The sequence below is a fragment of the Aspergillus vadensis genome (assembly GCF_003184925.1).
Source record: "Aspergillus vadensis CBS 113365 unplaced genomic scaffold BO88scaffold_36, whole genome shotgun sequence".
NCBI classification, from domain to species: domain Eukaryota; kingdom Fungi; phylum Ascomycota; class Eurotiomycetes; order Eurotiales; family Aspergillaceae; genus Aspergillus; species Aspergillus vadensis.
In genome coordinates this window covers 192480-204190 of record NW_020292074.1, presented here as the reverse complement: position 1 = coordinate 204190, position 11711 = coordinate 192480, and the positions used below count along the sequence as shown (strand labels likewise).

At 51.1% G+C, this 11711-nt stretch overlaps 5 protein-coding genes across 5 annotated transcripts; 2 read left to right on the top strand and 3 right to left on the bottom strand.

Moving 5' to 3' along the window:
- Positions 1-158: 158 nt before the first annotated feature.
- Positions 159-1847, bottom strand: BO88DRAFT_408971 (bZIP transcription factor). Its single transcript, XM_025707840.1, has one exon. The coding sequence runs from the start codon at positions 1482-1484 to the stop codon at positions 525-527; it is 960 nt and encodes a 319-aa protein (XP_025557605.1). The 5' UTR covers positions 1485-1847; the 3' UTR covers positions 159-524.
- Positions 1848-2602: 755 nt separating this feature from the next.
- On the bottom strand, positions 2603-4030 carry BO88DRAFT_375707 (isopenicillin N synthase family dioxygenase; the record flags this gene model as incomplete). The annotated part of the gene is made up of 4 exons (XM_025704347.1): positions 2603-3256; positions 3335-3709; positions 3760-3945; positions 3997-4030. 4 exons carry the CDS (start codon positions 4028-4030, stop codon positions 2850-2852), a joined length of 1002 nt encoding a protein of 333 aa, XP_025557604.1. The 3' UTR covers positions 2603-2849.
- A 569-nt stretch (positions 4031-4599) lies between these two features.
- On the bottom strand, positions 4600-6102 carry BO88DRAFT_408968 (oxidase ustYa family protein). The gene is made up of 5 exons (XM_025707839.1): positions 5729-6102; positions 5521-5652; positions 5333-5463; positions 5180-5279; positions 4600-5128 (listed from the first exon to the last, which is right to left on the bottom strand). The coding sequence occupies exons 1-5, from the start codon at positions 5991-5993 to the stop codon at positions 4887-4889; spliced, it is 870 nt and encodes a 289-aa protein (XP_025557603.1). The 5' UTR covers positions 5994-6102; the 3' UTR covers positions 4600-4886.
- Positions 6103-6558: 456 nt separating this feature from the next.
- On the top strand, positions 6559-8147 carry BO88DRAFT_408966 (uncharacterized protein). Its single transcript, XM_025707838.1, has one exon. The coding sequence runs from the start codon at positions 6986-6988 to the stop codon at positions 7961-7963; it is 978 nt and encodes a 325-aa protein (XP_025557602.1). The 5' UTR covers positions 6559-6985; the 3' UTR covers positions 7964-8147.
- An 801-nt stretch (positions 8148-8948) lies between these two features.
- On the top strand, positions 8949-11250 carry BO88DRAFT_375703 (MFS transporter). Its single transcript, XM_025704346.1, has 8 exons — positions 8949-9205; positions 9293-9437; positions 9504-9664; positions 9712-9834; positions 9882-10238; positions 10290-10391; positions 10447-10764; positions 10824-11250. Exons 1-8 carry the CDS (start codon positions 9193-9195, stop codon positions 11072-11074), a joined length of 1470 nt encoding a protein of 489 aa, XP_025557601.1. The 5' UTR covers positions 8949-9192; the 3' UTR covers positions 11075-11250.
- Positions 11251-11711: the final 461 nt, after the last annotated feature.

The window sequence follows — 11711 nt, the reverse complement described above, 5'->3', positions numbered from 1 at the left end:
AAAGTACGATTGGATGGCGAATATTTTCGAAGGTCAATTGAGTAAGTGGTGGCCCCGTGGCTAATACTATTGGCCATTCGACCCGTTATTGACGATCATGACGACAGTGGATATATTGAATCGACTCAGCTTTAATGAATTACTTGCAAGCATGAAGTGATGGAAGTAGTTGGATTGAAGTTTACTTTTGCGCCCCGTTAAACCCCGCTCGCCACATTAGAAACAGAAACATCGCTAGCACGCTAGCTTCCGCCATCATCATCAATCGTATCTACCATCTAGCTCGTACACAGTACTTTTCCATCGCCGTGAACAAGTATCTTTGAGAAAGTCCCGAGGAGAGAAAGGTAGAGAGGTAAAAAGGAGTAAGGGAAGAGACAAAAGACATTAGAAAGGGTTAAGAGATAGGGACGTAGGAAGGGGAAAGGGAACCAAAAATATCCACAACGCCTCATCATATAGACATTAATCAAATCATCGCAGGCCATCATGTACAGGCCATTGACAAGCTCCGAATTAGACATTCACTCCGTATCTTTTTGCCCCTCTGTTGCTGAGCTGTCCCCAGCAGCCGGGAGCTGTACCAAATCCTCAAGATCCATTGTCATCTCCTGCTCCTGCTTTGGACTCTCTGTCGGAGGTAGTGGCTCTTTCTTCTCCTCGGGGCTCTGAGTTGTCGTACCAGCTTTATCAGAAAGCTGCTTAACCATCTTTGCTAAATGATCTTTGATCCTCTCATCCCCACAGTGGGAGTGCCGCAGCAGCTCATTCTTTAAGTTCAAGATTTTGCCCCGCAGATGATCCACTTGACTTTCCAGCAGCGTGTTCTCCCGCGAGACCGTCTCGCAACGACTTTCGAGCTGCTTGGCATGCTCCTTCTTCTTCTTGCGGCATTTATTGGCAGCCACACGGTTGCGCTCAAGGAAACGCTCCCGCTTGCGTCGTTCGCGCTCGTTCACTTTAACTCCTGGGGAGGGTGGTCGATTGGAGCTCCCCCGACGACTGTATACCGGGCTCTCATTACTGCTGCTGTAGCTGGAAATACTGAACCGGGATGGATTGCTGTCGGCGCTACCGCCGCTGCTGACGCTTGTGATGCTACCCCGCGAGGTGATTTCGTGCATAGGAGCTGGAGGCATTTGTGCCGGTACTAAAGGGAAGGTGGCCTGCATCGGGGAGCATTTTTGCTCATAATCATTGGTAGGATTGTGTACAGTCTGGCAGGGAGCAATGAAGCTGGCGTCCGAGCTAGCGGTGGAGTTGGTTCGCAGAGCGGGTCCAGTGGCCCAGGACACGGGCGGCTCGAAGGAATTGAGCAGCCATTGGTTGTTATCTTCGAACAGAGGAAGAGAAAGACAGTCCTGGGGAAGGGTGTTATCGAGATAGAAGGGAAGGGAGCCCGGCCAGGTCTCGTCGGTGGTGGGTGTTGGTCCTGAGAGGGGGCCGTAGAGGTTCAAGTCGGCGGACATTCTCACGTCGGCCATTGAAGCGTTTAGGGGAAGGGATTGGGGAGGTAAGCAGTGGTGTATTGAAATATTGATGCACAATTAAGATAGTATGCAGATACAAAAATAAGCCACTAAGATGTTGCGCAGTGGATGGTGATCACGGCTGCTATTTATGCGAAGTTGATAATGTGGGTGGTTTGCAAGGCACGCCCAGTGAAGCGATTTACGAGCCCTGATTGGAGGGTAGCAGACCGTCCGTTAAATCACAGCACTGAGCAGGTTCGATAAGGTTGATCAACGGTAATTTGTCGATCGACCACAAGGTGCCACACAAAGGGGAAATCACAGACGAACGCGCAAGTAGGGGTGAAGGGATAATATATCCGGCAGGGATCTAAACGCACGCATTGGGAAGGAGACATGGTTGATGGGGGCAGGTAGTGGATGGGGGACGGAAGATATCCGCCCCAAACCGGATTGCCTGGGGCCACAGAATATACAGAGTAGTAATCTGGTCGAGCTCAAACTCCGGGGCAACATGGTTGACGTAGGATCGATTGGCCCGGAAGGAAAACGCGCCTGTCAGAGGCGACCCTGAGCCGATGGCAACCCGCCAGAACAATCCGGATTTATTTTCAGTGTGGTTCGCGTGGAGCCCGCACTTGCAGCATGACGTTTCGAGTCGACCCAATTGCTTGCACTTCATATCCCGACTGCTAACTTAAATCCCGGGCCTTTCCAAAGGACTCAAGCAGGTACTGGGTCTGCTCCCCCCATCCCTCACGGTGGTTCTTGCAAATAGTTGGGATATTGATATCTTGGTGACATCTACGACCTCGACACTTACTAAATCCGTGCAGCCGGTGCTGCTGGGTCCTCCACCCGCCACGTTACACAGAACAATGCATTCTGAAGCCACCCAGCAATGTTTGACGACACGATTCATGTTTCTTTACCAACGTCGGAATTTCCCATTGCGTGCATTGGCTTCCTGTAGGCAAGAAGTATTCGGATTATCTAAATTTTGTTGAAATGCTGGATCATTAGTTATCACTACTCTTCTGCTGCATGGGTGGATACTTTATCCCCTCGATATAGCCGGCTCCGTCATAGGCCCGCTGTGCATTACACGGTTGATCACTAAAGGCAATAATATCCCTGATGCTTCAATCTACCTCTAGATCGTCCCAATTCTACTTACTTTCTCTCAAAACTCGATAGTCAGATGTGCTTCGCTCGGGCCGCGCCTGGCTTCCCTGGTACCCAGTGGTTTGGGTATGTGACTAACCATCCTTGAGGTAGAATTAAGCCCAGGATCCTCATATTTCTCCACGGTTGATAGAAAGAACCGTGCGCTATCCCCATGATGATTTTGCCTCGATCATATGTATTCTGCTGTTGTTACTCCAAGCCCACAAGGTCCTTTTCGCCCTCTCCCTCGCCACCCCCAAAGGTATCTGCATAGCGACCAACCATCCAGTCGTTCACAGTGATTGGGCCGTGTTTGGGCGTTTCGCCCGGCTCGAGGCAGCTTTCCAGGCACTCGACCAGGAAATCTGCGTTGCCATCGAAGAAAAAAGGAACGCTGTAGCGCGCAGTTCCCGATGCATTGATGACTCGGTGTAGGTTGGAGACATACCGATCATTTGTCCAGCGCATCATCATATTGCCGGTGTTGACTACCACTGCGCCGGGCACAGGTACCACGTCCACCCACTCCTTCGACGTCCGGCTCCAAACCTGCAGACCCCCAACAGAGTCCTGCAGGAGGATGGTTATAGCACCAAAGTCGCTGTGAGCTCCGATGCCTGTAAGTAAAGTTAGCTCATTCGTGGTACCCCCAATATTGGTTGGAGCCGAATGCGGGAGGGTTGGGCAATGCACACCTCTTTCCAGCTCCGACGCATCAGGAGCCTGGGGGGGATAGTGAAGCAAGCGAAGTGTAGCAATGGGTTTGGTACAGAACTTGCGTAGAGCATCTGAACCAAGGCCCACCAGTCCGGCAATAACAGTCATAAGGTCGATAGTGAGACTGAGAACGGCTCCATAGTACCGATCAACCGTGTCTCGGAAGAGCTGCGGGTCTGTCACTTCAACAGGATACTTGTTGGGTCCCAGGCCGAATTTTCCGGCTTGGACATCCGGATCATCTAGTGGGAGATGTCGACCAAGAAAGAAGCTCTCCTTTAGGTCACCTGCGGATCGTTTCTCAAAGTTCTGGGCTCGCAAGCGTTCGTATCCGCGGTTGAAGCTGTCATTGTCTGGGAGCTTAAACAGTGGGCACCGGTGTGGATGTTGCTTGTGAACTTACCCCTTTCGTATTTCTTCTTAGTCTCTATAGGTAGACGGAAGAAATCACTGGCCTGCTCTAGAATGGCTGTTTGGAGTTCGGGTGGAATGGTGTGGTTGCGTAGTTGGAAGAATCCAAGGTCTTTGCAAGCGTGGTGAATTTCTTCCTTCAGGCGCTGTCGGTCTTCCCTGCGGCCTCCATAGAAGGCTGCGGAGATGGTCAGTGCATTTTCCAGACATATCTGTCCTGTCTACCTACGAGCAAAATCAATGATAGGGATAACAGGACTCATGATTTCGATCGAGTGGAGCAACGAAGCTCATATGGTTAGAGTTCCATTTGGCGTACCAACGGAGTTGCCGACGAGAAAAGCATGGCAACTGGGAAGATGAGTTGGTTGCAGATATCTTTCATCGATGCGGGGTAGGCGCTGATAATCCTCGACGTTGTGAAAAGCTTAGGCAGCCCTGCAGGAGGGCGCTTCCTTCTAGAATGATTCTAGTCGTGAATCAGGCGCCACATGTAGAACTTATCGGCACGACTCTTCTGGTATACACCTAGAACATTTACAGCGATCAGAAGCCGCTGTACTAGTCATCTTTCCAAAATATCAGACTGCAACCTCAATCTCCTGGGTCAAACCCTTCCAGGTACCATCCATGGGACGGCGGCGGATCAACGTAACCTTGATCAGCCCTATCCGGCCAGTCGAGCCACATTAACGCCTGGTGCCATTCAGGACTGCCGGATTTGGTATACATGCGAGGAATCTGGTGTGAAGTGCAATGAGCATTTGTTTTTATTGTCACGGCCTCTGGGAGCAGTGGTTGAATGCCCCTTCCAGGATGAAGGATTTACTAATCATTTCCATAACTACCAATCCCATCCAGTCCTGTCTTCATATATCACCAAGCTCAATTTATCACATCAAGTTTCATGACTCAGTCCGCTGCAACCTGAACTTAATAGGCTTTCAAACGTCCATGGTCCGATCGTCCCAGATGCCTTGCCCCGGGGAGTGTTGAATGGTTGGAGTTTCAGCCCAACGTTTCACAAGGTCGCTTTACATTAGGAAAGGATCGCATTCCCTTAGTTCATTGACATCAAGACATTTATATGTACATTCTATATACAGGGAGCAGCAACCATCATGGAATCTCCTCATACACTCTATCCCCAATCTTCGGGGGTTGGAGGAAATCATTAGGAACAGTCTCCGGAAGCTGGTTTCGCTCCGCCCATTCGCGGATCTGCTCAAAGTTGCGACACTTGTGCTCAGTGTTGAAGTCGACGAAGGGCTCAGGGTGGTCGGGGTGGACCCAAACTTGACCCAGGACTCCCACGTCCACGGTGCACATCAGCTGCTGGCGGATGATATCGAGACAGTGAGCTATCAAGATTAGTACTGATTCGAAAGAAAGGAGTAGCAGTGAAAACGTACTGACGTGGCGACGGACAACGTAGTCATTGTTGGTGAAGGCGCCCTTGCCAAGGTCATGGTAGTAGTCGTAGTTGTAGTAAAGGGATTGGCGTAGGAGATTCTGTAACCCGTTAGTCACACAACCTATATTGTCCCTTATCCTGTCTAACATACCAAGCAGTGCAGATGGTGGAATCCCTCCACATTGGCAGGATATCCACCTCCGTACTTCTCGTTGATCTTAACCTGGTCGGGAGCGAGTCCTGATTTCTCGGCTTCTTCGGCAGGCACGCGAATGGATCGGTCTGGACTACGATCAGCCAACTCCACTCACTCACTTCATAATGTGAAAGGAAACCAACAGTTGGCACCGAGAGACTCCCATGCTGCATCCACTTCCGGGCTGGCATCTTGTCGGAAGATGTTTTCTTTGAGAAGCGACCCGTTAAACTGTTGCTTGTGATAGTTGAGCCCAACATTGGATACCACGGGTGCTACGGTCGCGTTAGCTCAACGTTCTGATTTCCTCGATGTTTGACGCTCAGTGACAGTCTTGAAACTAAAACGTACAGTGCTGGGTGATACGCCGCGTGCATGCCTTGTCTGAATCGCCTTGGTTGTGGCCAATGAAGATGCCGACCAAACACGACACTATGGCAATGACAACGACGAATATTATGTTTAGCCATCTTCCAGGCCCCGATCGCACACTCTTCTTCCCCGACCAGTGAACATCTTCTTCATCGACAAGAAGTCTCTCGCGATCGGTCGAGTCGGACCGGTCCGAGGTGTTCATCTTGTCGTCAAAAGAGTTGGTGTTGCGCGCAGAACTCATGGTGTCAAGGAACGACTCTTTCAAACGAAAAAGAATGAGCAACAACTTCACGACTCTTCTTCCCCGGCAAAAAGAGCGCAGCACGAGTGTTTATTCTCGGTTGCCCATGGAGGAGGACCAATGGGCCCATCTATGCCCTCCGCCAGGTCCGATGCTAATAATATCCTCCCGAAGCCAAACCCGCCGTTGGGAGGACCAAGTGACGGGTGTAACACTCATCCGAGTGGTTGGTGAGACAACCAGGCTCGTGCAGGTGCGGAGAGGCTCATCCTGGCGGTGATGTTATTTGTTCCAAGTAAGACACCCTCCGCTTGGCCGCAGACGTTGTCTCATTCGGCCGCCCAATGAGGGTTTCCGGAGTGGATGGATCGCTGGAGATCCTCAATACGAGCTCACTGCCCGCCTTACAGCTCGACATCTTACTTTCGTCCAACTGAGACATGACGCAAAGATGCCTTACTCCCGAGATTAAACCCGGATTCACCGTCATTAAACCATCTGCACGCTATTATTAACACCCTATATTGGCCGCCTGGTGGCGGATCACGATGGGTCGTCGCCGTGATCTAGGTCAACTTCCAAGCCCCTTCTTATCCCGGAGAGGGAAGTGGATGCACCAGCTCGCAATGAGGGGTGCCTACTTGTGAGGCATATGAGTGTAACACTGGCATCCGCAGCGCCACTTGGTCATCTCGGGGTGTCGCCGTGATTGGACTGAGGCCGGTCCTCGGCTACTCTCGAGATAGATCTTCGACAGATGGCACAATCCGAGACTTGGCCAATCATGCCGGTACGCCATGGCAGGACGCTTACTCCACGATGAGAGATATTGGCATTCTGCTAAAAATGGATGCCGGGGTGTTAAGCAGGGAGACGAAGAAGTTATAAATATGGCCGCATGTATTCCCCAGTCTCATGCAAATCCCAAGATCGTCCAGAACATCAAACTCCCCTCTCTCAAACCTTAATCATACTTCTTCATCTCGTTGTACATGATGCATTCCGTTTCTAAGGGTCTTCTCCTGGTGCTGAGCAGCCACCTGCTCGCTGCTACTGCCCGTCCTGTGGCCACGAAGACTTCCACTGCCACGGCCACTGAAACTCCTGCAAGCTACGGAGATTACGGCAACTATGGCAACTACGGAAACTACCAAGCCTACAAGAGGGACGGCGAGCCTGAGGCGGATGAGACGACCAGCAGCGTGTCGTCGACTGCCTCTGCCACCTCCACCACTGCTGCGGGATATGGCAACTATGGCAACTATGGAAACTACGGCACCTATGGTAGCTACCAAAACTACAAGCGTGGCGAAGAGCCCGACCCTAGCTTGAGCACCAGCACCACTATCCCTACTACCACTGCCCCTGCTAGCTACGGCGACTACGGCAACTATGGAAACTACGGAAACTATGGCAGCTATGAAGCCTATAAGCGTGGCGAGGAGCCTGACCCCAGCTCTAGTACCTCTACTGCGGTTCCTACTACTACCGCCCCTGCTAGCTACGGAGACTATGGAAACTATGGCAACTACGGTAACTATGGCAGTTACGAGGCCTACAAGCGTGGTGAGGAGCCCGATCCTAGCTCAACCACCACCACCGCGGTCCCTACGACCACTGCACCGGCCAGCTACGGCGACTATGGCGACTACGGCAACTATGGCAACTACGGTAGCTACGAGGCGTACAAGCGTGACGAGGAGCCCGAGGTGAGCAGCACTGCTTCTGCGACGAGCTCGACCGAGACTGCGACCACGACTGCGGCGAACTACGGCAACTATGGAAACTACGGCAACTATGGCACGTATGCCAGCTATGGATCGTACAAGAGGGATGCTGAGCCCCAGCCCGACCAGGACAGTGAGTCCTCGACCACCTCTGCTGCCAGCACGACCACTGCTGCTGCGGGATATGGGAACTACGGGAACTACGGCAACTACGGCAAATACGCTTCTTACGGCAGTTATTAAGAAGAGAGTTGAGTGCGTGATGACACGGAGGACAAGTGTTACCTGAGCAAAAGTTGGGGGTGACGCTGCTGGGATTGGGAGATCAATCATGATAATGATGTCTAAGAATGTGTTATTCTGTTGTATTTATTGGCAATGGATTAGTTAATTAGATAAATATAATGTAGCGTTGCTTGTTTTTGAATAACTTATATAATCATAACTGTATCTTTGTACTTTATGCCTTCAGACATATGCAGTTAATGCAGACACATTATTGGTTGGGGCAAGTACCGCGGACATGGCAAATCAAATTGGCCCTCATTGGATCTTTAACTTGTTGACGATTTAAGACCCGCTTCCCCATATTAACAACCTTTTTTTTCTTCTGGCGAGCATCGCAGATCCTCCGATTCAGATCCGGTGTGGGTTTGAGATGTTGCCCTCAACCATCATGGCACTCTGACTCGGGAGACAAGTTTTCTTTCGGCTTCTGACACTGTAAATCGCTATTCAGTGGATCAATCCACACGAGCAAAAACTCTGCATGGGAGGGAACAGAGGAGCCACCATGAAGCTTGAACTCCAGATCGCTGCAGCTGAATCACCGACCGGTTCCCAATCGGGCAAGTGATGTTCATGGAACCCCCCTTGCCTCTCTGTGCGATCGACAAGTAACCTTTGCCGACAGGCTCGCCTTTCCTCCGAGATTGAATTGTTCATGCGCAATAATCAGGATGTTACATAGCTGATTTATGAGCTAGACTACTACTCTGTACCAGTCATAAGGGTCCAGGTATCCCGACATCGGTGCCAAGCCTCATCCTTCAGCCCTTAGCCGAGGGAAGGGAGAGACAGAAGACAAGACAGAAACGAGTGAGAGAGAGACAGCCGACCAAATGAAGAATCCAGCATGACTAGACCGTCACAACCCAAACCAGCGTAGACTGCGATAGCGCAGTGGCCAGCTCCAAATCGGACATGGATGGTTGGTTCATCCAACCTAGCTGGTCTCCACTGTCTCCTCGGATTGGCGCATTTTTTGGCAATCATAGGAGTCATCTTCGTTCCTGGTTCAGCTTGGCCGGTCTAGCTTTCCCCGCCCTTCAGCTCGCTTTTAAAAGTCCGCTGCAGCCACGCGCGCTGTCGTCGCCGTCATGTTTGGATTTTCTCAGACTCTGCTTTTCTTTCCTCCTCTTCCAGTTGTGTGTGTGTGTTCTGCGATCGTTCTTGCGATCGCGCGATAGAAAATGACCGTTGACGGTATGTCCAACCGCGACCGGAATTATTCTCTCCGCTGTGACTTGATCGGCGCTTGACTCTCCCAAATTTGACTGACTCGGATTACAGAGAAACAGCCAGTGGCTGACAATGGCGAGTCCTCGCCAGCACCGTCGCAATACGCCTCTGTCAACGAGCGCAAGTTGATGGCCAAGATTGACTGGCATGTGGTGCCGTGTCTTTGCGTCATGTATCTGCTTGCATTTTTGGATCGGTATGCATGATTACCAGTGAACTGGGACCTCGACTCCAAAAGGCGTGAAGCTCATCAATTGCGCAGCGTCAATGTCAGTAACGCGGCCATTTTGGGTCTCAAATCCGACTTGAATATCGAGACCGGAACCAAATATAACACTGCCCTTACCATCTTCTTCGTCCCCTACATCATCTTCGAAATTCCGTCCAACGTGTTGATGAAGAAGTTGAAGCCGCACACATGGTGTACGTATTGCGCCGCAATGTTTAGGGCCACACTAACGTGCACCTAGTGTCGCTGTGTATGTTCGGCTTCGGCCTGGTCATGGTCTGCCAGGGTCTGGTGCAGAATTGGGGAGGATTGATGACAACGCGCTGGTTCCTGGGCATGTTCGAGACCGGCCTGTTTCCTGGGTGTATGTCGAGTTCTCCACGATTTTATGGTCGCATACTGACTTGATAGGCTTCTACCTGCTGGGAATGTGGTATAAGCGCAGCGAAGCCCAGAAGCGCTTCAGTTTCTTCTTCAGCTCGACGACTCTCGCCGGTGCCTTTGGTGGCTTGCTCGCCTACGGCTTGGGACAGATGGATGGCCTCCGGGGATACAGCGGATGGCGATGGGTTTTTATCATCGAGGGTGTTCTGACCTGTGTGGTGGCCATTGGCTGTTTCTTCGTGGTTCCCGACTTCCCCGAAGACGCCAAATGGCTGACGGAGGAGGAGCGGGCATTCCTGCGCGACAAGCTGGCGAAGGATGTTGGAAAGCCGGCTGCTGATGCTAGCATGACCTGGCGTGATATTGCTGCCGTCTTCAAGGACTGTAGGTATCCGTGGCTGCGATGGCGATAACAGTGCTAACGATTCTGTGTAGACAAGATCTTCATCGGTGGCTTGATGTACTTTGGACAGGTGGTTACAGCTTATGGTTACGCCTACTTTGCGCCCACCATTATCCAGACCTACGGCTACAGTTGTATGTTCTTGCCCTCAGAATACCTGATACAGTGCAGTCGCTAATTTCCTTCCAGCGGTCAAAACCCAGCTCTACTCCATCCCGCCTTGGGCCGCCTCGTTCGGTTTCTCCATGCTCATCGCATACCTCTCTGATAAATTCCGCCATCGCTTCCTGTTCACTATCATCCCGATGCTGGTAGCCATGGCCGGATTCGGTATCCTGCTCAACATCCACGACACCGCACAATACCATGTTCAATACGGCGCGCTGTTCCTCGTGACAAGCGGCTGCTACAGCGCGATGCCAGTACTAGTCTGCTGGTTCGCGATGAATCTCGGTGGCCATCGTCGACGCAGTATAGGAACGGCATGGCAGATTGGTTTTGGCAACAGTAAGCACGGCCATTATGCTCTATCCCCAATCAACCAGTAACTAACCCTCTAAACACAGTCGGTGGAATCATCTCCACCTACTCCTTCCTCTCCAAAGACGCCCCCTTCTACCGTCCCGGATACAGCATCGGCGTATCCTTCCTGGCCTTTTCCGCCGCCATGTCGATCCTCTACTTTCTCGCGGTGTGGCACGACAACAAGAAACGCGACCGCGCGATCGCCGAGGGTCGCATCGATCCGTCGACCATCACAGAGGAAGAGGAAGAATTGCTGGGCGATATGTCGCCGACGTACCGTTACGCTTATTGATATGCTTGCTTATTTACTTGCTTACTTGCTTACGAGGGAATGAGTGACTGAGACAATAATTACTACTATTTAATTTTGGGTTAGCCTAGTTACGAGGATTGGTTAGGTCTCCGATGTCGGAGACGGATAATATACGCGTCGGCGGATCCCGACGACTTTGCAATGGAACTAATCAGGGTAGTGTGCTTGGCATTTCTGGCGGAGTCATCTCCATAATTCGATTTGAAGATGGATTCCCCGGCAAGATTAGATAGTCATTCTGATGTAATAGCAAGGAGGGAGAGCTTCACCAATTGCAGTTGTTGATGCCTTCGTAGGTTATGTTGCCCTTCGTGTTACTAATCAGTATCTCTCTTGGATCGTAGGCATCGTAGAAATGGTGTTTAGCATAGCTAGATCTTAGGCTAATACCCCACGCCGAGAATTCACTGGATCCAGAGTAGTACGGGTCATCTATTTTATTATGCCTTCATCTAAACTTGTGTGCACTACGTAGAACATATAATTCCAATACCACGAGGACCTCCCACACCAATCAGCTTCACTTGACCTATCATTTTCTAATACTAGTATAATAAGCTCATGTCAAACATGATGTAGCTAGTGTTCTAAGACTTAAGACCTTGTCGTCACTTGT

Excerpts from the sequence above, each read along its gene's own strand:
- BO88DRAFT_408968 (XM_025707839.1), bottom strand. The coding sequence starts at position 5,993 with ATGAGTTCTGCGCGCAACACCAACTCTTTTGACGACAAGATGAACACC. Across the intron at positions 5,464-5,520 it reads GGAGTCTCTCGGTGCCAACT|ACCGATCCATTCGCGTGCCT; the intron begins GTTGGTTTCCTT and ends ATCGTAGTCCAG. Across the intron at positions 5,129-5,179 it reads CGTTGTCCGTCGCCACGTCA|CTCACTGTCTCGATATCATC; the intron begins GTACGTTTTCAC and ends TAATCTTGATAG.
- BO88DRAFT_408966 (XM_025707838.1), top strand. The coding sequence starts at position 6,986 with ATGATGCATTCCGTTTCTAAGGGTCTTCTCCTGGTGCTGAGCAGCCAC.
- BO88DRAFT_375703 (XM_025704346.1), top strand. Across the intron at positions 9,438-9,503 it reads CTGCTTGCATTTTTGGATCG|CGTCAATGTCAGTAACGCGG; the intron begins GTATGCATGATT and ends TCAATTGCGCAG. Across the intron at positions 9,835-9,881 it reads GACCGGCCTGTTTCCTGGGT|GCTTCTACCTGCTGGGAATG; the intron begins GTATGTCGAGTT and ends CTGACTTGATAG.
- BO88DRAFT_408971 (XM_025707840.1), bottom strand. The coding sequence starts at position 1,484 with ATGGCCGACGTGAGAATGTCCGCCGACTTGAACCTCTACGGCCCCCTC.